A 25106-nucleotide genomic window follows, 5' to 3' on the forward strand; every position below is an offset into this window, starting at 1 on the left:
TGGCCCAGCGGCAGGCAGCGACACGTGTCTCGAGTGGATCAAAAAAAAAATTCCTCTTGTTTTAAAGCAAAAAATGTGATGAAAACCCACGACTACTTTAATGGAAGTGCTTCGTGGAAGTCCAAAAAGAGATTATCACAAGTATAAAACAAAGGGGGAGATTATGTTTCAAATGTCTGAAGATGGGCTTCTTTCAGTCGATGAACACTAGCCCTATGATTGAAATCGTGGAATTTTTATATTTTAGCCCTTTTGAAAAACATTTTTTACAAATAGATCCTCGAAGAAAAGATGTTTAGAAATGGACCCTTCGCACGGCGCCATCACCTGTGACGTTGTTGGTACACTGCACGGCGCCTTGATATTTAGCGTCGTGATATGCCACGTAGGATGTGGGCTGAATCGGGTTTAATGACGTGGCAAATCACGACACCAAATAAAAACGTCCAAATAGGCCGTCCTTACTGGGTCGGTCCACGGCCCGACACTATAGGCACGGCCCAGGCCTACAGTGTTGGGTGAAGTTTCTTTCACCGATTATCAATGCCAGTTCGGAACTAACACCAGAATTGGCACTGATGACCTCTTCCTAGGTAGTGTTAATCAATATAACCATATTTAAAAATGCATGAATAGGACCGAGAATTGTCTACATTCTCTGCCTTTATAGCCTTAATAGCTTTTAGATTATTTGGTGTCATTTGTACTGAGTCACAGGGTTGCTTAATTAGCTCGAAAATGAAGAGCCATCTCATCGGCATGAAATTCAGAAAGAGTTTGTTCATTTCAAGTTGACAAGATGGGAGGCAAGACATTGATCTAGTTTTCTTTTCTGGTAAGCAGTGCCCCCAAAATGTACAAAAGAAGTTTCCTTCGGATTGAATTGTTCCAAAATGAACAGAAACAATGGGCTTGAAACAATATTGTGACCCTTTATGTACATAGAAAACATATAAATCATAGAAGAAGTAACAGAACATGGAATCAGTAATTGGGATTTTTTTTTTAATTCAGATCAATGTTGACAATGGCATCGGTCCGTGCCCACAAGTTGGTTTGGCTTCACTACAAGCGTTAAGGCAAAAATCTTCATCACAAATAGACACTTTTTCGCCACAAAGCAATGTTTGTGGTGATTTTTCCAGTCGCCACAAATACTTAAGTCACAAATAATATACTGATAATTTTTTTCCCTACAAATGATGTATGTTGTGTACTTCGAATTCTCTTTGCATTGGATGTGCTGACCATGCATAAACTAATGGAGACAAACCAGCGGTCAGAAGAGTTGGTTGGTTAGTAGCAATTTTTGTAGGACAGAGTAGTCCGGTGGAGGGTGAGGAAACACTAACATTCTTTTTTTTATGTTCCTGAATTAATCCTGCACATACACTGTTATTATACTTGTAGCTGTACTGTGTTGTGTCGGTCCATCCATCGATATGTTTTCTACTCCCTCCAATCACTTGTACTTGACGTAGGAGTGACTAGAGAGAGTAGCTTGTTTCTTCAGGCATGGCATGCATGCTTGGTGCTCTATTTTTACATAGTTGCATATTATCGCATGCCCAGCACCTTGATTAGATACCACGGTGTCTGTGTTTCTGTGACAGTACATATAGCAAGTCGAATCCATCAAACCTAACCCTATACCTCAAAAAGTCTGATTAAATAATTTCCAGCTTCATCATCATCATCTATTAAATAATTTCTAGCTTCATCATCATCATCATCTTCATCCGAATACCAGAAATTAGATTCATGAGCATTAGGCGAGCCCACAAATCCACCCATGGTAGGGTGCTTCAAACCCTCCACTCCTTTGTTCTTGCATGCATAACAATGACCTGGTGAGAACAACCCCTAGCAAATTGTATTAGACAATTGTAAACAAATTCATATATGTTTCCACATTAGATTCATCTGACAAGAACTATTACCATTTTCATTGGGCTCCAAAGGACAGCAGAAATAGAATTTTCTCCTAAACATCTCCTTCACTTCGGCAAAGTACAACTCCACGGTCCAATCGACTGAATTAGGCATCTTCATCATAATTGTAAAGTTATAATGGTGGAAAACATTATTATAGCTCTCCGCATTGAAGCATTGGTGACAAAGTTCATCAAGCTTGTACTCAAGCGGCTGACAAAAGAATCAACACACAGTTAGTAAAATCCTGTAAAAACTTTGCAGTTTGCACCATTAAAATATACAAAACTAAAATACCTTGAGATACGCATTTTTCTCAATGTGTTTCTCAAAACACAACATCACCTCGTCCCTCATCCAATCCTTTCCGTCTTCACACCTGTATTCACAACTAATTTAAGACTGCCATTTTCTTCTCGGGTGAATATCAAAATGTGATGGCAACAATTCCAGCTGCAAACATTAGTAACTAGATAATGAAAAGGGAAACGAGTAGACTAAACCGGAGGCACAATGGTGTAAAGTTTGCAAACACTACATGCCATTACACCTGTAATTTTCATTTTTTTTTTCTCACAAACGTGATCAAATTTGCACTTGAAAAGAATTCTGCATGTACAACATAAGCTAACCTACAACTCATGAGTTTTCAAGAATCAAATGTTTAGGGGTAATGATACCATGAATGAACATTATCAACATTCTCTCAATATTTCACCAAAAAGAACGGAGGGTAAAATACATCAATGTTTAGTGGTTATTCGACAATAACAACTCTCCATCTGATCATATCATATAGGAACATATTGTGTTCTCCACCAAAATATTATGTCCACACAACTCAAACCACAGGTCCTACAAGTGTTGACCTTTTACTAAGAAAAATCCTAAGAAGATGCTGAAATCATTCGAGAATCTGATGTGTATTGCTCCAAAAATATAAAAAACTATTATAATAACCAAACGTGCAAAATACAACAGTTCTTAAAGGAAACCTAAAATTTCCATTTTGCATATGATAGGCAAGCTTAATTACTGATTACATATAAAGGAAAAAAAGAATATATAAATAAACCATGATTTTGAAGCATGGTAATAAAAATGGCAAAGCTTAAAGCACAATCAAATTGATACTAAACATCAGCTAGAGAGAGCGATGGAGATACAATAGGGAAAAGGGGATCAAAATATTGAAACCTCTACCTTGGTTTCCTAGGTGCCTGAGCAGCTGCGGCAGAAGCCTGTTGTGGTGCCTGAAGTGATAGTATTTCCTGATCACCAAGGAAGGGGTCCCATGGTGGCTCTGTACCCCGTTCAGCAGCTAGGGCAGTAAGAATGGCATACTCAACAGCTCTAACTCTATCGAAAGCTTCCTGGAGGTCGCTAGGTTGCGTATCTAAATATTCCTTAATCTCACGCCGCAGTTCCTCCGAGCTGAAGAAAAGCATGCCAATATGGTTAAAAGCAACCAATATACCAACCAAATTTATTACACCAAAAAAAATATTTGGTATGCTAACTAAAAAAAACAATATACCAGATTCTAAAAGGAAACTACTACACCAAAAGATCATGGAATACAAACTAAAAATTTGTTGAATGGTAATTTTGAGCACATGAATTGATTTTTGCAGAGCAAAAAAAGCATGAGTACTATAAATGAATAACAACAGTGTTCACTATCAAGGCCGCTGTGACTGCTTATGCACCCTCATAAGCAGTAGTAGTACGTCTACTACTCCACTATGCCACTTGGCCTCTTATGTGCCAGTGATTTTAAGAACTAGAACAATATTTTGCACATTATAGTCTTATATCTAATTTGGTACTTACAAATACCATTCGGTCTACCACTTAGAATGATGACAAATTAATCTATAGTCTTTACATTTTATGGTGCTGCACTAATCACATGCTAACTTGTTCCTTATGTTATTTGGTCCATGTGTATTGGTAAAATTCTAGTGCGTCAACAAGGCTTTTTGCAATTTTTAGTGCATTTAAGACTTTCAGCAAACAACAAAATACTAGTAAGGATTAACAAATAGTGAAATTGTACGTACTCCACATCTGAATCTGTCCTACATAGCTCCTCCACTGATACAGTGGTCAAAAGTGAGTCACCGAGCGACAACAGCATAGATCTTGTAAGACCTTTCTGGCTGATTGTATAGAGATCTCCAGGCTTGCGAAGGTGAGAAGATCTGCAAAGGTGAGAAGGCAGTAAGGTAGATTTACTAGCATCAATAACTATCTTGTAGTACTATTTTTTCTATCATGCCACATCTTCCTAGAAGGCAAGGCAGTGCTCTTTGTTCACTTGTTTTTATGATGCATTAAAATACAAATCATTAGTTGTAAGGGGCCAGCAAAACTTTTGTGGTTTCTGAATTTGTGTGCCGCACTAATCACACACTGCTCTGCTTTTTTTATATCTATTAAATCCATGTATCTACATGTAATAATTTAGTCTTTAAGGCTTCTTGCTATTAAACTTCGATAACAAATACTAGTGGAGGTAAACAAACAGAACAATTATACATACGCATCATCATCATCATCGGTCTCTTCAGTTGTTTGAAGGGTCAAAAGCGGGGGGTCACCCAATGACAGCGCCTCAAATGTTGGCAAATCTGTAACTGCCCTGCCAAGCTCACCGCTGCTCACCTCACTGGGACGCTCCTCGGTCCTGATGAGTGCATATTATGAAGGAAATATGATCAGTGCAAAGAATAACAAAAAGAAAGACATTATGAATTTGCTACAGAAATAAGCACAAGTCAAGCAACGAACATATAAAGAGAAAAACAATAATTAACAACACTTACGGTGCTGGTTCTCGTCTACGTCGCGGCCTCCTTGGGCGGTTTGAATAGAGAACACTCTGCCGAACACGAGTTCCAGTTACAGCCCCTTCAGCTCCAGGATGACTGCAAAGGTTGGAATCAACACATTTAGGTAAATTTACTAACAGGAACCTACTATGTTGTTCTATCACCATGAAAGGCAAGAAAGAGTTATTTATTCAACTTTTTTATAACACGTTAAAAGATAAAAACATTAATTTTCAGGGGACAGTAAAAAGCTTTCCAGCCAAACGCTTGAAGATGGCAAGGAGAAAACATAAAACAGAGCAGCTGCTGTGACCAAATATTATAACGCTTCTTCACGGCTAGGATGGACTGGAGAGCGATCCTAAGCACTTCCAAACTCTAGACCATACCAGGATCCCTCAAAAAGCCACAGAAAGCATTTTATCCCTTCAGACATTCTGTGGCTGCTACTTAGTAACCCTTCAGAAAGCTTGAAGGGGCTGGGAAAGTAGCATAGCTTATCACTTGGGCGGATAGGAGACTGGTGATTACTTGTTTATTCAATGTCCTCTGAATATATACACGTTGTATGTGTTATGATATACATATTTGGTTGTTGTACAAACCAATGATGTCCAATGGTTGTTTGCAAGCAAATGAGACAGTTGCTTCTAGAGGGCATAGAGGCAGTTGAGTTTGAAATGACTCACTTAACATAAATCAATTATAAACAGGTAGCAACCGTGCGGTAATATTATCCACTTATCCACAGAAAAAATCGAGCTTTTCTGGGAGCAAGAGGATATTCGGGAATTCAAGTTCCAACATCCGGGATCACTGCGAAGGCTGAAATCAACACACTTAGTTAAGTTTACTAACAACAATATGCTATGTTGTTCTATATCCATGGAAGGCAAGACAGTATTCTTCATTCAAGTTTTTTATAATATGTTAAAAGATAGAACATTAATTTTCATGAGACAGCAAAAGGCTTTCCAGCCAAACGGTTCAAGATGGCAGGGAGAAAATATTAAACAGAGCAGCTGTTATGACCATATATTACAACACTTTTTGAAGGCTAGGCTGGAAAGACACTCACCGGACAGCGGTCCTAAGCACTTCCGAGCATATCAGAAATTCTAGGATACCTCAAAACGCCACACAAAGCATTCTGTGCCTTCAGAAATTCCATGTGTGCTATTTAATGTAGCATGCTTGAAGGGGTTCGGGAAGGTAGCATATCTTGTCACTTGTGTGGACAGGAGATCAGGAGACTGGTGATTACTTGTTTATTCAATGTCCTCTGTATTTGTTATGATATACAATTTTGGTTGTACAAACCCAACTGATGCGCAATGATTGTTTGTAAGCAAGGTTACTTCTTGTGGGCACAGAGGCAGTTGAAATTAGAGAGTTTAAAATGGCTCTTAACAAGTTAACAGAAATCAATTATAAACAGGCAACAACCGTACAGAAATATTATCCACAATCCATGGAAAAAATCGAGCCTTTTGGAGAGCAAGAAACAACAGGATATTCCGGAATTCAAGTTCCAACATCATAAGTTGCGAAGGGGACTAAAGACACATAAGCAATGTTGCAGTTGAGAGCTAGGATCAGGGGGAAAAAAATGTCTTTTTCATCTACTGTCTCTACTCTACTTTGTAATTCGCTTTATGAGCCACCGATTTGAAGTGTTATTGCAAGCAATTTCATACCTTGTGAGGAAGAAGAAGAATGGTGGGCCTCACAAGACTAGGGCAACGGAAAAGGGAAAGGGGAAGCAAAAGAAGACCACTCACTCGGAGGGGGATGCAGCGGAAGAGGATGCCTGCGAGCGGGTTCCAGGTCGCCGGCGACCACGGGTGCTGGCGTACTGCGCTATTTCCTCAAAAGTGAACGGACCGCGCATACCCCCCCTCTCCGGGTCGTAGAAGAAAAACTCCCTGGGCGGCGGCGGCGGCGGCGGCGCGGTTGCTCCCTCGACTCGTCCAGCAATTCACGGCTGGGTTCACCGGACCGCAAGTCGCGGTAGGGATCGGCACCGTCGTCTTTGATCCGTGCATGTACCGGCGAGCACGCGGCGGCGGCAGCGAGGCGTGTGACGTCTGGATCGAGCAGGACCGATCGATAGAACGTATGTAGGTAGAATCGATCAAGCAATCGGCGCAAGACGATGCATGGTTGGGGACGTATGTACGTATATATCGCGGCCTCGAATCCGACTACAAATTCTCTCATCAAATCGTAACCGTTATTTTTTCCTCTTGTTTTAAAGCAAAAAATGTGATGAAAACCCACGACTACTTTAATGGAAGTGCTTCATGGAAGTCCAAAAAGAGATTATCACAAGTATAAAACAAAGGGGGAGATTATGTTTCAAATGTCCGAAGATGGGCTTCTTTCAGTCGATGAACACTAGCTCTACGATTGAAATCGTGGAATTTTTATATTTTAGCCCTTTTGAAAAACATTGTTTACAAATAGACCCTCAAGGAAAAGATGTTTAGAAATGGACCCTTCGCACGGCGCCATCACCTGTGACACTGTTAGTACACTGCACGGCGCCTTGATATTTAGCCGAGGATCTGTGCCCCTTTGGGTGGGTCACAAGCTTGGCAGGGGACCTTTATTGCTCTTGCTCCCAACGCTCGAGCTGGACTCCAAAAAGCTACTCCGGTAAGCTCGACGGGACGGCTGTACGTATTCCAGTGTATAAAATCTACTCGAGCTGGACTCCAAAAAGCTACTCCAGTAAGCTCGACGGGACGGCTGTACGTATTCCAGTGTATAAAATTTATCTTCCACATCTGAGCAACAATGCTCCGAGTAATATTTCGCAGTATCAAACTCGGCCAAAGCTCGAGTACGTTCGAGCTCAGCTCGATAGATGGGAGGAAAAAGATATTAAGTTTTGTTACATTCAAACAATATTTATCTTGACAAATATTTTCAAATTATCGCTTTATTGTGCGTTTCGGAAAAATACACAAAACCAGAAGAGAGAGAAAAGAAGAAGAGAAACGGAGGAGCCAGACTATAACAAAGTCGAATGAAGAACAGGCGGCAGCAGAAAAATTAATGAAGCAACCACACTCGATGACGGATCGAACTTACCGTCGATTAGATTTTGATGGATCCATTGGCGGCGCGGCTGGCCGATCGTCCTTGATCCGTGTAGGGTGTTTCCCGGCTGACCGGCGAGCACTTGTGCCAGCGTGAGTCTTGACCTATGGATCGAGCAGGATGTATCGATCGATGCAATCGGTGCAGGACGGTGGTGACATATGTATGTAGTGCGGCCCCCGTTGAAACAAAGTCTAATCCGACTCAAATCCTCTCAAATTATTGTAACCGTTTCGGAATACGTTCGTATACAGCTTACAGAGGAGAAATCCAAATCCTTTGAGTCGAAGGATTAGCTTCCCTAATTTCGTTCTGGTGGGCATTTTCTTGCTGGCTCTGCGGCAGGCAGCGAGACGTGTCTCCAGTGGATACGTACGTACATACATATGTACCGATTACGAATCGTAATCAAATCGTTTTTTCCTCTTGTTTTAAAGCAACAAGATGAAAACCCACGACTACTTTAATGGAAGTGCTACATGGAAGTCCAAAAGGAGATTATCATAAGTATAAAACAAAGCGGGAGATTATGTTTCAGATGTCTGAAGATGGGCTTCTTTCAGTCGATCAACACTAGCCCTACGATTGAAATCGTGGAATTTTTATATTTTAGTCCTTTTGAAAAACATTTTTTACAAATAGACCCTCGAGGAAAAGATGTTTAGAAATGGACCCTTCACACGGCGCCATCACCTGTGACGCTGTTGGTACACTGCACGGTGCCTTGATATTTAGCGACGTGATATGCCACGTAGGATATGGGCTGAATCGAGTTTAATGACGTGGCAAATCACGGTACCAAATAAAGATGTCCAAATAGGTCGTGCTTACTAGACCGACCCGCGACCCGGCACTGTAGGCATGGCCCGAGACGAACCGAGTCGAGCCGGCACGGTACGAGGTCACATACCGTGTCTGGGCTGAGCGTGTGGCACGACGTGCCGGCACAGCCCGACCCAACTGAGATGAGCCGGCACGGGCACGGCCCAGCCCAGGTCAGCACAAAACGCCTCGGCCCGGCTAGGCATGGCCGGCCTGTCCAGGCATGACACGGCAAGGTCCGCTTGGGCTGGTCGAGAGCCGTTGCGTGGGGCCGACTTGACTAGACACCAGTGGCAGGAGAGGGTACGCGGGGGCACACCCGGGTTAACAGGTTGTGCTCGACCCATTTAACCCGTTAACTCGTTATTTTTGAATTTTCTAACCGTTTTGTTACCGTTTAATCCGTTAGTACAACTTTTAAAACACTAAAAATTGTACTTACTCATCATCTGGATCTTTTGTGGGCTTCTCATCGGTTGATTAGGGTTTTAAAATACATCAGGAACTACTCGATATTCATGGTTACCGATCAATTTTGTTACAGTTTGTATTCAGAAATTGATTAGTTTTCGATTAAGTTCAAATGCAAAATTAAAAAAATTAAAAATTTGATAAAATTCGACCGATTTCTACCGAATTACTATAAAAACCGCAAATATTGAAGAAATCGTTGGGGCTCTCTCTCACTACATAGGGGCCTTTATTACACCACTCAACACCACTAGTTTGGTTTAGGGTTTCAAAATGCGTTAGTAACCGCTCGATATTCACAGTTACCGATCAATTCATTGCGGTTTGTATTCAGAAATTGATTAGTTTTCGATTAAGTTCAAATTCAAAATTAAAAAATTAGAAATTTGACGAAATCCGTACCTATTTTGAAAATTGGATGCCTAATGACGATTGTGTTTTCTCACAAATTTTATTGCAGTGAGTAGGTATGTCGCTCAACTATGTGTGACCGTCATAAAATCTAATTATTCATGATGTTCATATTCCATCTCAAATTGAGTCGCTTGAATTTACATGGATTTTCATAAAAAAAAATACATTATATGACGCACTATGGTAGTCGTGACACGCCAATATTCCATCATAGATTATTATAGTGACAAAAATGTGATCTACCTCGATGTTTTGGCTTTGCAGACCACCACCCCATTTGTTGTCGCACTAGATCTTGGATTAGTTATGCAGGTCCGCCACTAAACTAGTTGGCTAGATCATTTCCCATCTTCCTCTCTCCCCGTATGGATGATTTGGGAGGTCTTTTGAACCTTTGTCGACTTGATCTTGTGATGCAGTAGAGGAATGCAACTCCTATGGCGGGGTGAACGAAGATGCAATCGTCAGGAGGTCAAAGAATGTATGCCAATCTTGGTTGGAAGACAGAGACTTGTATCGATGGTGGGGCGGTTACTTTGTATGTATCCTATAGAGGCTGTGAGTTGCACTTTCGTTATTAAAAAGTTGTTCTTCAACGAAATAGGACTAGAACTTCTCCATCAATTTTTTTTTTCATTTCTCTGTTTCCATATATGCCAGGCTGTTCCAAAGTGCACTTGTAGAAAAAATATATATGAAACAAATTTCTGTGAAAACCTTTACATGGAACATATTTTATGAAATACGTTCCTACAATATATCCATGGAAAACTAACATGAGGTCAAATTTCGAGAAGTCCAATGCAATTTATCTCTTTCTCACCACATTCTCATATTTCATCCACTATTTTTGTGTTGTTTTCTATGAACCATCCAAACATATCAGCTCAAACATGCATGTGTTCTAAAATCCTGCAAGATTCCAGAGCATAAGCCATCCTAATATGTTTTTTTCTTTTTTTTTTCTATATGTGTTTTCAACCTAATGTGTTCCAGCACTCCTTGTAAGTTGTCGTAACCAGTCCAGGGTTCACAAATTCGTTTGGCCACCAAAATGTGGTGGCCGGCGAATTCTTCAAAAACCACGAATATTTGTATAAATTCAGTAGAAACCGAACGAATTTTGTCAAATTTTTAATTTTTTTAATTTTGAATTTGAATCGGACCGAAATACAGTTGCATTCTGAATGCGATGCTGACCGAATTGGTCGAAAACCACAAATTTCGAGCGGTTTTCGACAAATTTCTGAACACTAAACTAGTCTAGTCAATCAATCATCATCATAAATCACCATCTCAAGTCCATCAATCATACATTTCTCTAGAGACGCTGCAAAGGCTGCTCTTGTGCTCACTATCTTAACCAAAGATCCAATAGAAAGGGAAGTGCCTGACAAGAACATTACAAATAACAATAACACGATTTCAGTATCACATGCGCAAAATAAAAGTACTCCCATAAACAAATCATCATCCACAGATTCTAGAACCAGAACTACTCTAAGATTTGAATCCGTCACGTCAGACCTAACACCATGGAGGAAACTGTCTGACTACCCTCCACCTGTCCCTCAGCAGAAAAAGTTGAATCCATCAAACCTAACACTATGCCTCAAAAAGTCTGATTAAATAATTTCCAGCTTCATCATCATCATCTATTAAATAATTTCTAGCTTCTTCATCATCATCATCTTCATCCGAATACCAGAAATTGGATTCAGGAGCATTAGGTGAGCCCACAAATCCACCCGTGGTAGGGTGCTTCAAATCCTCCACTCCTTTGCTCTTGCATGCATAACAATGACCTGGTGAGAACAACCCCCAGCAAATTATATTAGACAATTGTAAACACATTCATATATGGTTCCATATTAGATTCATCTGACAAAAACTATTACCATTTTCATTGGGCTCCAAAGGACAGCAGAAATAGAATTTTCTCCTAAACATCTCCTTCACTTCGGCAAAGTACAACTCCACGGTCCAATCGACTGAATTAGGCATCTTCATCATAATTGTGAAGTTATAATGGTGGAAAACATTATTGTAGCTCTCCGCATTGAAGCATTGGTGACAAAGTTCATCAAGCTTGTACTCAAGCGGCTGACAAAAAAATCAACACACAATTAATAAAATCCTGTAAAAACTTTGCAGTTTGCACCATTAAAATATACAAAACTATAAATACCTTAAGATACGCATTTTTCTCAATGTGTTTCTCAAAACATAACATCACCTCGTCCCTCATCCAATCCTTTCCGTCTTCACACCTGTATTCACAACTAATTTAAGACTGCCATTTTCTTCTCAGGTGAATATCAAAATGTGATGGCAACAATTCCAACAATTGATAAATCTTCCACTGCACACATTAGTAACTAGATAATGAAAAGAGAAAAGAGTAAACTAAACCGGAGGCACAATGGTGTAAAGTTTGCAAACACTACATGCCATTGCACCTATATTTTTTATTGTTTTTTTCTCACAAACGTGATCAAATTTGCACTTGAAAAGAATTCTGCATGTACAACATAAGCTAACCTATAACTCATGAGTTTTCGAGAATTTTTAAGTAGGATTTCCAACAAATTTGCAAATTTCCACACTCAGCCCATTTTCACTGGATATGTACCCATAGGGGAAACGCAAATGTTTAGGGGTAATGATACCATGAATGAATATTATCAACATTCTCTCAATATTTCACCAAAAAGAACGGAGGGTAAAATACATCAATGTTTAGTGGTTATTCGACAATAACAACTCTGCATCTGATCATATCATATATGAACATATTGTGTTCTCCAACAAAATATTATGCCCACACAACTCAAACCACAGGTCCTACAAGTGCTATCTTTTACTAAGGAAAATCCTAAGAAGATGCTGAAATCATTCGAGAATCTGATGTGTATTGCTCCAAAAATATAAAAAACCATTATAATAACCAAACGTGCAAAATACAATAGTTCTTAAAGGAAACCTAAAATTTCCATTTTGCATATGATAGGCAAGCTTAATTACTGATTACATATAAAAGAAAAAAAGAATATATAAATAAACCATGATTTTGAAGCATGGTAATAAAAATGGCAAAGCTTAAAGCACAATCAAATTGATACTAAACATCAGCTAGAGAGAGCGATGGAGATACAATAGGAAAAAAGGGACCAAAATATTGAAACCTCTACCTTGGTTTCCTTGGTGCCTGAGCAGTTACGGCAGAAGCCTGTTGTGGTGCCTGAAGTGATAGTATTTCCTGATCAACAAGGAAGGGGTCCCATGGTGGCTCTGTACCCCGTTCAACAGCCAGGGCAGTAAGAGTGGCATACTCAACAGCTCTAACTCTATCGAAAGCTTCCTGGAGGTCGCTAGGTTGCGTATCTAAATATTCCTTAATCTCACGGCGCAGATCCTCCGAGCTGAAGAAAAGCATGCCAATATGGTTAAAAGCAACCAATATACCAAAAAAATTTATTACACCAAAAAAAAAATTTGGTATACCAACTAAAAAAAACAATATACCAGATTCTAAAAGGAAACTACTACACCAAAAGGTCGTGGAATACAAACTAAAAATTTGTTGAATGGTAATATTGAGCACATGAATTGATTTTTGCAGAGAAAAAAAGCATGAGTACTATAAATGAATAACAATAGTGTTCACTATCAAGGCAGCTATGACTGCTTATGCACCCTCATAAGCAGTAGTAGTACGTCAACTACTCCACTATGCCACTTGGCCTCTTATGTGCCAGCGATTTTAAGAACTAGAACAATATTTTGCACATTATAGTCTTATATCTAACTTGGTACTTACAAATACCATTGGGTCTACCACTTAGAATGATGACAAATTAATCTATAGTCTTTACATTTTATGATGCTGCACTAATTACATGCTAACTTGTTCCTTATGTTATTTGGTCCATGTGTATTGGTAAAATTCTAGTGCGTCAACAAGGCTTTTTGCAATTTTTAGTGCATTTAAGACTTTCAACAAACAATAAAATACTAGTAAGGATTAACAAATAGTGAAATTATACGTACTCCACATCTGAATCTGTCCTACATAGCTCCTCCACTGATACAGTGGTCAAAAGTGAGTCACCGAGCGACAACAGCATAGATCTTGTAAGACCTTTCTGGCTGATTGTATAGAGATCTCCAGGCTTGCGAAGGTGAGAAGATCTGCAAAGGTGAGAAGGCAGTAAGGTAGATTTACTAGCATCAATATCTATTTTGTAGTACTATTTTTCCTATCATGCTACATCTTCCTAGAAGGCAAGGCAGTGCTCTTTGTTCACTCGTTTTTATGATGCATTAAAATACAAATCATTAGTTGTAAGGGGCCAGCAAAACTTTTGTGGTTTCTGAATTTGTGTGCCGCACTAATCACACACTGCTCTGCTTTTTTTATATCTATTAAATCCATGTATCTACATGTAATAATTTAGTCTTTAAGGCTTCTTGCTATTAAACTTCGATAACAAATACTAGTGGAGGTAAACAAACAGAACAATTGTACATACGCATCATCATCATCGGTCTCTTCAGTTGTTTGAAGGGTCAAAAGCGGGGGGTCACCCAATGACAGCGCCTCAAATGTTGGCAAATCTGTAACTGCCCTGCCAAGCTCACCGCTGCTCACCTTGCTAGGACGCTCCTCGGTCCTGATGAGTGCATATTATGAAGGAAATATGATCAGTGCAAAGAATAACAAAAAGAAAGACATTATGAATTTGCTACAGAAATAAGCACAAGTCAAGTAACGAACATATAAAGAGAAAAACAATAATTAACGACACTTACGGTGCTGGTTCACGTCTGCGTCGCAGCCTCCTTGGGTGGTTTGAATAGAGAACACTCTGCCGAACACGAGTTCCAGTTACAGCCCCTTCAGCTCCAGGATGACTGCAAAGGTTGGAATCAACACATTTAGGTAAATTTACTAACAGGAACCTACTATGTTGTTCTATCACCATGAAAGGCAAGAAAGAGTTATTTATTCAACTTTTTTATAACACGTTAAAAGATAAAAACATTAATTTTCAGGGGACAGTAAAAAGCTTTCCAGCCAAACGCTTGAAGATGGCAAGGAGAAAACATAAAACAGAGCAGCTGCTGTGACCAAACATTATAACACTTCTTCACGGCTAGGATGGACTGGAGAGCGATCCTAAGCACTTCCAAACTCTAGACCATACCAGGATCCCTCAAAAAGCCACAGAAAGCATTTTATCCCTTCAGACATTCTGTGGCTGCTACTTAGTAACCCTTCAGAAAGCTTGAAGGGGCTGGGAAAGTAGCATAGCTTATCACTTGGGCGGATAGGAGACTGGTGATTACTTGTTTATTCAATGTCCTCTGAATATATACACAGCGGTCCTAAGCACTTCCGAGCATATCAGAAATTCTAGGATACCTCAAAACGCCACACAAAGCATTCTGTGCCTTCAGAAATTCCATGTGTGCTATTTAATGTAGCATGCTTGAAGGGGTTCGGGAAGGTAGCATATCTTGTCACTTGTGTGGACAGGAGATCAGGAGACTGGTGATTACTTGTTTATTCAATGTCCTTTGTATTTGTTATGATATATAATTTTGGTTGTACAAATCCAACTGATGCGCAATGATTGTTTGTAAGCAAGGTTACTTCTTGTGGGCACAGAGGCAGTTGAAATTAGAGAGTTTGAAATGGCTCTTAACAAGTTAACAGAAATCAATTATAAACAGGCAACAACCGTACAGAAATATTATCCACAATCCATAGAAAAAAATCGAGTCTTTTGGGGAGCAAGAAACAACAGGATATTCCGGAATTCAAGTTCCAACATCATAAGCTGCGAAGGGGACTAAAGACACATAAGCAATGTTGCAGTTGAGAGCTAGGATCAGGGGAAAAAATGTCTTTTTTCAGAGTGATTTATAGGGGTATGTATCTGCTGTCTCTACTCTACTTTGTAATTCGCTTTATGAGCCACCGATTTGAAGTGTTATTGCAAGCAATTGTACCTTGTGAGGAAGAAGAAGAATGGTGGGCCTCATAAGACTAGGGCAACGGAAAAGGGAAAGGGGAAGCAAAAGAAGACCACTCACTCGGAGGGGGATGCAGCGGAAGAGGATGCCTGCGAGCGGGTTCCAGGTCGCCGGCGACCACGGGTGCTGGCGTACTGCGCTATTTCCTCAAAAGTGAACGGACCGCGCATAACCCCCCTCTCCGGGTGGTAGAAGAAAAACTCCCTGGGCGGCGGCGGCGGCGGCGGCGCGGTTGCTCCCTCGACTCGTCCAGCAATTCACGGCTGGGTTCACCGGACCGCAAGTCGCGGTAGGGATCGGCACCGTCGTCTTTGATCCGTGCATGTACCGGCGAGCACGCGGCGGCGGCAGCGAGGCGTGTGACGTCTGGATCGAGCAGGACCGATCGATAGAACGTATGTAGGTAGAATCGATCAAGCAATCGGCGCAAGACGATGCATGGTTGGGGAAGTATGTACGTATATATCGCGGCCTCGAATCCGACTACAAATTCTCTCATCAAATCGTAACCGTACTGGATACATGTATCCAGACTACAAATCACATTCCGTTATTTTTTTATTAAATGAATTGCACAAAACTATATATATATATATATATATATATTTGACTGGAAGAAGTATTATGGTAAATAATTTCACATCATTACAACTATTAGCCCTTTTGAAAAACATTTTTACAAATAGACCCTCGAGGAAAAGATGTTTAGAAATGGACCCTTCGCACGGCGCCATCACCTGTGACACTGTTGGTACACTGCAGACGCCTTGATATTTTAGCGCCGTGATATGCCATGTAGGATGTGGGCTGAATCGGGTTTAATGACGTGGCAAATCACGGCGCCAAACAAAGACGTCCGAATGGGCCGTGCGTACTGGGCCGGTCCGCGGCCTGGCACTGTAGGCACGGCCCGAGGCGAGCCGAGCCAGACCAGCACGGTACGAGACTACGGACCGTGTCTGGGCTGAGCATGCAGCACGACGTGCTGGCCCGGCCTAGCCCGGCTGAAATGGGCCGACACGGGCACGGCCCATCCCGAGCCGGCACGACACTCCTCGGCCCGGCTAGGAATGGCTGGACTGTCCAGGCACGGCACGGCAAGGTCCGCTTGAGCTGGTCGGGAGCCGTTGCGCGTGAGGCCGGCCTAGCTAGGCACGGGTGGCACGAGAGGGCACGCGGGGGCACGCCCGGGTTAATGGGTTAAACGGGTTGTGCCCGGGCCGTTTAACCCGTCAACTCGTTATTTTTGAATTTTCTAACCGTTTTGTTACCGTTTAACCCGTTAGTACAACTTTTAAAACACTTAAAATTGTACGTACTCATCATCTGGGTCTTTTGTGGGTGTCTCATCGGTTGATTAGGGTTTTAAAATACATCGGTAACTACTCGATATTCACGGTTACCGATCAATTTGTTACGGTTCGTATTTAGAAATCGATTAGTTTTCGATTAAGTTCAAATGCAAAATTAAAAAATTAAAAATTTGATAAAATTTAACCGATTTCTATCGAATTACTATAAAAACCGCAAATATCAAAGAAATCGTCAGGGCTCTCTCCCATTACATAGGGGCCTTTATTACACCACTCAACACCGCTAGTTTGGTTCAGGGTTTCAAAATGCGTCGGTAACCGCTCGATATTCATGGTTACCGATCAATTCGTTGCAGTTCGTATTCAGAAATCGATTAGTTTTTGATTAAGTTCAAATTCAAAATTAAAAAATTAGAAATTTGATGAAATTCGACCGGTTTCTACTTAATTCCATTAAATTACTGTCAAAAACCATGAATACGAAGAAATCGCTAAGGCTCGGTATTCGATCTTGAATCGAATTTTGAAACCCTGGCTTGGTATAGTACTAGCTCGAAAAAGCTCGACGGTTGTATGTATTCCAATACAAAATCGTCTATATTAAAGAAAAGTTCAAGCTTGCTTAAAAAATCTGAGCAACTATGTTCCAATATCTCATTTTTACGAAACTCGAGCTAATATTTCGGCTCGATATATTGGAGAAAAATATATGAAAAGATATCAAGGTATGTTATATACGAACAATATAAGAAAATGATCTTGGTAAATAGTTTTGAATTATATATCATAATATTGTACATTTGGAAAAAAAAACAATTCATGGTCAAAGCCGAGGGAGGGCGAGCAAATCCAATTAAGAACACGTAGCAAAAACTCGGTGACGGATATATCCAACTTACCGTGCGTTGGGTTTTGATTGATCCATTAATTTTCGCCGATCGTCCTTGATCCGTGTGCGTGTACGGTGTTTACCGCCGGCCGGCTGGTCGGTCGGCGAGCACGCGGCGGCGGCGGCGAGGCGCGTGACGTCCGGATCGTTATATGTTTTAGGCCACTATAACGTAGAATCGATCAAGCCAAAACGATGGTTGGAGAAGTGTACGGACGTATTTATCGCGGCCCGATCGATCAAGTCAGTCGAATCCGACTCCAAATTCTCTCATCAACCGATACGGGACACATCCGGACTACAATCCTAGTCGCGTCGCACACGCTGCTTCCTCCTCCGCTTCCCCACGGGCCAGCCGCGTCGCCGACCACGCCGCGCCGGCCGCCGAGAAGAGGAGGCCCTGCGCGACGGCGTCGAGGAGGGGCACCAGCGCGCCGGAGCCGGCGGGCTCGGTGTGCACAGCGGACAGGTAGAGCGCCACCGCCGAGCAGACGGCCGAGATCGCGCCGGCCGCCACGAAGTACCTGCGCGCGCGTGTACCGATTTCTAATTGAACGCAACTGCATGCATGTGTAGTCTCTTACGCGAGAGCGCTGTAGTGGTTGTACGAGACGACGTAGATGGATGGTCCGTGGCCGCCGTCGACGACGACGTTCTGGCTCGCGGTGGCCATCACGACGGCGGCCGCCACCGACAGACTGAATGCGGCGATGCGGAAGACGATGCTCGTCGCCTTCGCGCCCTCCACGTCGGCCATCGATACGCAGAGAAGGCAATGAGAACAAGGGCGCCACTGCCATGGCAAGCAAGATATATAAACCGAGTCCAGATGCTTGTAATGGCGGTAAGCCCTGAATGCATCATGTAGCCGAGCAAGCAACCAATACTCGATCCTTATTACCTCATATCAAATAAATATTATGAATCGGCTCTTGCAGTTAGAAATTAGCATCGAATTCCTCTTCCCCTGATATGAGGTCTCCAAGCAAAGGAAACGTTCAGCCAACCATATCGGTGTTATTTTATAATTCTGAAGAGATTTGCAGAATATAACCTGTACCTACAATATATATTCGCATTGTGGCTACATTGGTAGTACGGGAAGAGGTCTATGGGTGAGCAAGACACACTCAACAAATAGCTTTGAAATCCTTTGGTGTCATTCAAGTTGAAGAGTTGCTTTTAGTTAATTGGACAATGAAGAGGCATCGCGTCCGACAGGAGTTTAGAAATAGATTGTTCATTTCAAGTTGTTCAAGGTCCGAGCAAGACAGTGATATTTCTTTTTTGATAATCAGTGTGTCAAAATGAATAACACAGTTTAATTTTCCTCAAATTAGTTGAACTGTTCCAAAATGAACAGGTGCATGTGGGTTTTGAGACAAAAAAATATTGCAGCCTTTCACGTACAAAAGCAACCATGTACATCGCCAAAGAAGCAACATAATATAATCGCATCAATAATTGGAAAAAATAAAATTCAAGGTCAATGCTGATAGTGTCATCGACAATGTCCGGAGCTTGGTTCTCCTTTGAACTGCTGTGTTCCTTCACACCTCCTGAACATAGTCAAGACCATATGGTTACTGCCTGAATGACTTTTTATGAAACGGGAAAATAAAAAGAAAAAGGGAAAAAGTGGTAAGCTCAACCTAGTTGATGAGGTGCTAGTGAGGGAAAAAGTGGTTACTGCTAGAATTGTCTACATTCTCTGCCTTTATAGCCTTAATAGCTTTTAGATTATTTGGTGTCATTTGTACTGAGTCACAGGTTGCTTAATTAGCTCGAAAATGAAGAGCCATCTCATCGGCATGAAATTCAGAAAGAGTTTGTTCATTTCAAGTTGACAAGATGGGAGGCAAGACATTGATCTAGTTTTCTTTTCTGGTAAGCAGTGCCCCCAAAATGTACAAAAGAAGTTTCCTTCAGATTGAATTGTTCCAAAATGAACAGAAACAATGGGCTTGAAACAATATTGTGACCGTACCCTTTATGTACATAGAAAACATATAAATCGTAGAAGAAGTAACAGAACATGGAATCAGTAATTGGGAATTTTTTTTTAATTCAGATCAATGTTGACAATGGCATCGGTCCGTGCCCACAAGTAGGTTTTGGCTTTAACTGCTTTGATTCTTCACACCTCCTAAAAATATTCAAGATCATGTGGTTACTGTCTGAATGTTGACTGAAATATTTGGTTAGGAGAGTTCAAATTTCATAATATGTGCATGTCTTACCCGTCCAGCTTCCTAATTCTGCAATTATTTGATAATTTGGTGGGTATGATTTGTGCAAAGTCAACAAGACCCGAGTAAATCGAACTGAACTGTTAAGGGAGTCATAGTTTGGATGTGTAGCAGTTTGTTTCTCCCCTTCATATGATTATCATAATATGCCATAATTTACTCCAACTAATTATTATTTCTAGGAGCAACTTGTACCATTATTTGAACATGACATAATTTTCAGGATTAACTTATACACAAAAAGTTTCATCAAGAAATAAGTTGTGCACATAAACACCCCAACTCTTCCTTTTTCAGAAGGGTAGTAAGATATGTTGAAGTACTGGGGAGATGCTTCCTGGTGAACACTGATCTCACAAGTCACCCCAAAAAAAAAAAAAAAAAAAAAAAAAGGAACACACACACAGTAAGGTGCAGGGTCCCTTTGCTTTGTCAATGCAATAAGGACAAGCAGGCATCCTGTTCCCTTTTCCAACTCAAATTTGATATTAAATATTTGCGCACAAACAATCAAACACCAAATATGAACATAAAAGGAGTGTTCCCCTGCAACTCAATTAGCCATAACAAAAGTTGCAGGGATCTGAAAGCATATGTAACATGATCATGAAAAACAGCAAACGAAAAGTGGTTACACAAACTAGTACTCTGAATCTCAGCTTCTTGTTCAATCAGAATTCCTATAAAATTCATGCCGGAGCACGAACCCGTACTCTGAACAATTCAACTTGATTACACAAACAAGTTTTTTCTGACAAAAGATTCAAATACTTGATTCGAAGTGAACAACTTTTCGCAGATTTAATTTCCTGATGGCTGAGAGAGATATATAGCTAATGGCGATGGCGCCGGCAATGGCAGCCACGCCCACAACCCGCCTCAGCCTTCACTTCATCTACCTCGAACGAAACCGAGACTGGCACGTTCTTCAGGTACTGCGACACGGACAGTGCGACGGCCGCCGACATCGAGACGGCCCCGGACCCGCGGACCCGCTGGCAGAACTCGCCGGCGCCCTTGCAGACGCCGCTGACCCGCCGGCCGCAGGTGCCGAAGTCTTCAACCGCGAACGACAGCGCCGACGACGAGTAGAGGAGCACCTTCGCGACCGTGTCGATGAGCTCGGCCAGCGACTTGACCGCCTTGCCTTCGTCACCCCTGCCGCGCGCCGTCAACCACGCCGCCGCCGCCTGCAGCATCGCCGATATCACATTGGCGGCTAGAGAATACCTGCTCCATCATGCATGTTCATGGATATATAGCAACGCATGATCAAAAGTTCGTCATTGGAGAATCACGGCGAAAGGATTCATGGAAACCATCAGAAATCCAGAAGGCATTGTGAGCAAGACTCGTACCTCAAGGAGTTGTAGTCGCTGTAGGAGACGTTGCTCGCCGGAGCACGGCCGGCGCCGGTGGGTTGGCTCGCCGAGGCCATCATGACAGCCGACGCAACGGACAGCGCGACGGTGGCGATGCGGAGGGCGAGGCTGGCCGCGCCCGACCCATCGGACCTGGCACGAGCCATGCGACAACGTACGTACCTTGCTTAGTTCAGACCGTGGCAAGCAGAAAGCTAGCGCATCACGTAAGACACGTCACGAGCATAAGCAAGACAAGCTAGTTGTTGGGCAGAACAGCCTCTAACTAACGAGAGATTAGTTCAATTTTTTTCTAATGATTATGCATTTAGCCTCGTTACCACATAACACCACATATTTAACGTCACTCAGTGCCAGTTCAACACTAACCGATACTATTGATGTATCAGTGCCAGTTTTTAAACTCTCACGCGCGAACAACAACTGAAGAGTTAAGAAATACCAACCAACACTGATAGAGCACTACAGTATAAAGCTCACATTCTCCTCCAAACGCGACCAGAGCCGCGCAAGCCAACACTGATGTCATTTTTGCCATCTCTACGGTTGAAGGATTGGAGGAGTTAAGTGCTCTAAGATTAATAAGATGATTTATATTTCTTTTTTAGATAGATTTACTTGTTAGATTGCTCTAGTGTTGATGGTTGGTGTGTGTTCTATGGTTATGAATTTAGAGATGCAATTGATATCTAATTTAGGAAAAATTTGCAATTTTGTCATTGTTAGATGTATAGAGATGATCTACATTTGATTCTTAGTTGGATTTAGTTGCTATATTGCTCTAGATTTGAATTTAGGTGATTATTCCTTGGTGTTGAATTTTGGAATGAGCAAGAACTCTAATATAATATAAATTAGAGAAAGATCATTATTTTGTCATTGTAGATAATTTAAGAGTAGATTAATAGTCGCATGTAAATAGATTTGGGTGTGTAAAATAAAATCTATGAACAATTACAAATTTGCCACTACTTGAATTGTTATTGCCATTAAAAAATTACAAAACTACCACTAGAACTATAATTCAAGTGACATCCTTGTAAAGAATAAAAAAATCAGGGAGGTATTTTTAAATGTCACTAAAATCTAGCTTCAATTTTCTAGTATGTGATTTGCGTAAATTTTAAAGTCTTTAATTTAAATAATAATCTAGTGAATTTTCTCTGTTCATTAATCAACGTAGTGAATTTAACACAATGGATAGAATATTATGTTGTAGAAATGGCATGTCCACCCACAGGTCGTAATCGGACATGGCAGCCTTTGGAAGGCGGGTCCCCTGACCAGGTCCAAGTACTGGAAGGAGATGAGCTCTCAAATAGATATCAATCAGCATACGAGGTAATTCAATGAATTTGTTTTAGATTTTGAAATGTTTAATGATTATAAGTTGAATGTATTTAATTATTATGATTTGTAGATGGACTGGTCATGGATGTACAAGGATCGAGGGCCAGAGTTCTTTATTGGCGTTGAGGATTTTTTGAGGACCGCCGTAGTGTACAAGAAACCAAAAATGAAGCGTGTCGATCAGTGGCTATACATTTTATACGAGAGTACAAGACAACAAGAGCACTAATCAAAATAGCGGTGTCCGTATTGATTCCTATGACCACGGTGGTATTAGAGAAACCTACTGTGGATTTATAGAAGAGATTTGGGAGCTTGAATATGGCGAGTTGATGGTCCCTCTGTTTCGGTGCCAATGGGTTAGGCTCCCAGAGGGAGTCAAGGTCGACAAGTACTATATGATTACCGTGGACCTCAAACTCGTCGGATACAGATAACAACCATTCGTGCTTGTAAAGGATGTTGCACCAGTCTTCTATGTAAATGACCCAGGTCTAGCTATCAAGGAGGGGCGTCACGTGGTCCTTCAAGGAAAAGGAAAGATTCTCGGTGTTGAGGATGTTGTCAACGAAGGAGACTGCGACAAATTCGATAACTTGCCTACTTTTGGAAAGAATGTCAAACTTCCTCTCATTGATGATACTAAGGATACTACCTACATATGCCGCGACCATAACAAAGCATTAATCATTTAATGAAAGCAGCTCTCACGTATTTGTATCGAGGACATGTATGGTGAAGAGTAACTTTTTGAAAGTTCTAATTTGAGTTCCGCACCATGCAATTGGACTTATGTGAATTGGTTAGAATTCAAATTGGATTAAAAGGAGAAAATCAAATGAAGAGCTAAAAATCACAAAGTTAACCAAGAATCAGTGGTTAACGTTAATTTTCATGTAAAGAGTATGAAAAATTAAGTTTAACATAATTGGTTTCACATGTTTTTTATATAGATATTTCATAATTTCATTACGGAATTAACAAATTACAGACTTATTAATAAAATAAAGATAATTCATTGCACATTTCATGTATGCAAGTATTTTTATCATGTAGGCGACAGTAATACAAACTCAACAAATTTGGTTTTATATTTTTCTCAACTCTAATAAGTTTTCTATGTATTTTTCAAGTTTTCAGCTAACTTTAACAATAGAAGAATATTTCCATGGAAAATATATTTATCAGTGCCAGTGCACTAATACTCCACATATCAGTGCCAACTAGTAAAAAGAACTGGCACTGATATATTTATCAGTGTCGGTTATTAATTAGAATCGGTACTGATACATGTATCAATGCCGGTTAACAACTAGAACCGGTATTGATGCTTCTGTACATATATATACACCAACACTTAGCCGCTCTCCTCATTCACTCCATTCACCATTTCAGCACACTCCTCCTCCTCCCAACGTTCCTCATCCCTGAGCGCCGCTCCTCCCCGACCGCCACCCCCTCCCCGACTGCGTCGCCTCCTCCCCGACCACGCCACCTCCTCCCCAGCCGCCGCCTCCTCGACCACCGCCTCCTCCCCGACCGTGTCGCCTCCTCCTCGACCACGCCACCTCCTCCCCGGCCGCTACCTCCTCGACCACCGCCTCCTCCCCGACCGCACCTCCTCCTCCCCGGTCGCCGCCTCCTTGACCACTGCCTCCTCCGGACACCTCCTCCCCGGTCGCCACATCCTTGACCACCGCCTCCTCCGAACGCTGCCTCCCTGACCACATCTCGACGCGCTACCGCTCCTCCTCCCGACGCGTCGATTCCTCCCTGCACTCGGCCATTGAAGGCACTCCCTCCTCTGTTGTTGTTATGCTTCTAAATGTGGTTAGAGAATTATTCCAAAAATAGTTAATTATTTCTAAAATTTTGTCTTGTGAGTTCCATTATGGTTAGAGAATGGTAGTGTGAGATGTTATATGACTATGTATTATGCAGTGTTGGTGCTCAGAAAGTGAAACACTTGCATTCAGTTTCGTGAGTGAAGAACACTTGCACTCAGAAACTCAGAGCAGCTAAAGGGAGGTGGGGAGTTGAATAATGCTGGATGTATCTCTAAGCACAAATTGAATGTGAACTTGAAATTTTTTTTGGCTATATAGTTGATGTCTGCTTCGCTAAATTAGTTCAGATTGTGTAAGGTGAAATCGTGTACATATTATGTGTAGCAATGATTCAAATCGTCAATGTCTCTATTATGTGTAGCATTGTACATATATGTTTTTACTTATGAGACATAATCGCATGATTATTCGATATCTAGCATCTTTATATGTCATGAGCTATTTTTAATTGATTTATTT

At 41.3% G+C, this 25106-nt stretch overlaps 4 protein-coding genes across 6 annotated transcripts; all 4 read right to left on the minus strand.

Annotated features, from left to right (window-relative positions):
• Positions 1 to 1051: 1051 nt before the first annotated feature.
• Positions 1052 to 7999, minus strand: LOC133886882 (uncharacterized). 3 transcript variants are annotated; one of them, XM_062326784.1, is made up of 8 exons: positions 7863 to 7999; positions 4761 to 4862; positions 4478 to 4621; positions 3996 to 4136; positions 3136 to 3366; positions 2230 to 2311; positions 1941 to 2145; positions 1052 to 1847 (listed from the first exon to the last, which is right to left on the minus strand). In XM_062326784.1, exons 1-8 carry the CDS (start codon positions 7886 to 7888, stop codon positions 1648 to 1650), a joined length of 1131 nt encoding a protein of 376 aa, XP_062182768.1. In that variant the 5' UTR covers positions 7889 to 7999; the 3' UTR covers positions 1052 to 1647. The 3 variants fall into 3 exon arrangements, with proteins under 3 accessions (XP_062182768.1, XP_062182767.1, XP_062182769.1); XM_062326783.1 differs by lacking the exon at positions 7863 to 7999 and adding an exon at positions 6548 to 6962; XM_062326785.1 differs by lacking the exon at positions 7863 to 7999 and adding an exon at positions 6548 to 6962 and having other exon boundaries at positions 1052 to 1863.
• A 2874-nt stretch (positions 8000 to 10873) lies between these two features.
• Positions 10874 to 16115, minus strand: LOC133886884 (uncharacterized). The gene is made up of 8 exons (XM_062326786.1): positions 15678 to 16115; positions 14391 to 14492; positions 14111 to 14251; positions 13629 to 13769; positions 12770 to 13000; positions 11767 to 11848; positions 11477 to 11681; positions 10874 to 11383 (listed from the first exon to the last, which is right to left on the minus strand). The coding sequence occupies exons 1-8, from the start codon at positions 15785 to 15787 to the stop codon at positions 11184 to 11186; spliced, it is 1212 nt and encodes a 403-aa protein (XP_062182770.1). The 5' UTR covers positions 15788 to 16115; the 3' UTR covers positions 10874 to 11183.
• A 2002-nt stretch (positions 16116 to 18117) lies between these two features.
• On the minus strand, positions 18118 to 18576 carry LOC133886507 (CASP-like protein 1U1). Its single transcript, XM_062326191.1, has 2 exons — positions 18404 to 18576; positions 18118 to 18343 (listed from the first exon to the last, which is right to left on the minus strand). Exons 1-2 carry the CDS (start codon positions 18574 to 18576, stop codon positions 18118 to 18120), a joined length of 399 nt encoding a protein of 132 aa, XP_062182175.1.
• Positions 18577 to 20573: 1997 nt separating this feature from the next.
• Positions 20574 to 21694, minus strand: LOC133887413 (CASP-like protein 1U1). Its single transcript, XM_062327353.1, has 2 exons — positions 21427 to 21694; positions 20574 to 21298 (listed from the first exon to the last, which is right to left on the minus strand). The coding sequence occupies exons 1-2, from the start codon at positions 21594 to 21596 to the stop codon at positions 20902 to 20904; spliced, it is 567 nt and encodes a 188-aa protein (XP_062183337.1). The 5' UTR covers positions 21597 to 21694; the 3' UTR covers positions 20574 to 20901.
• Positions 21695 to 25106: the final 3412 nt, after the last annotated feature.

Source organism: Phragmites australis, chromosome 12, assembly GCF_958298935.1.
Source record: "Phragmites australis chromosome 12, lpPhrAust1.1, whole genome shotgun sequence".
NCBI lineage: Eukaryota > Viridiplantae > Streptophyta > Magnoliopsida > Poales > Poaceae > Phragmites > Phragmites australis.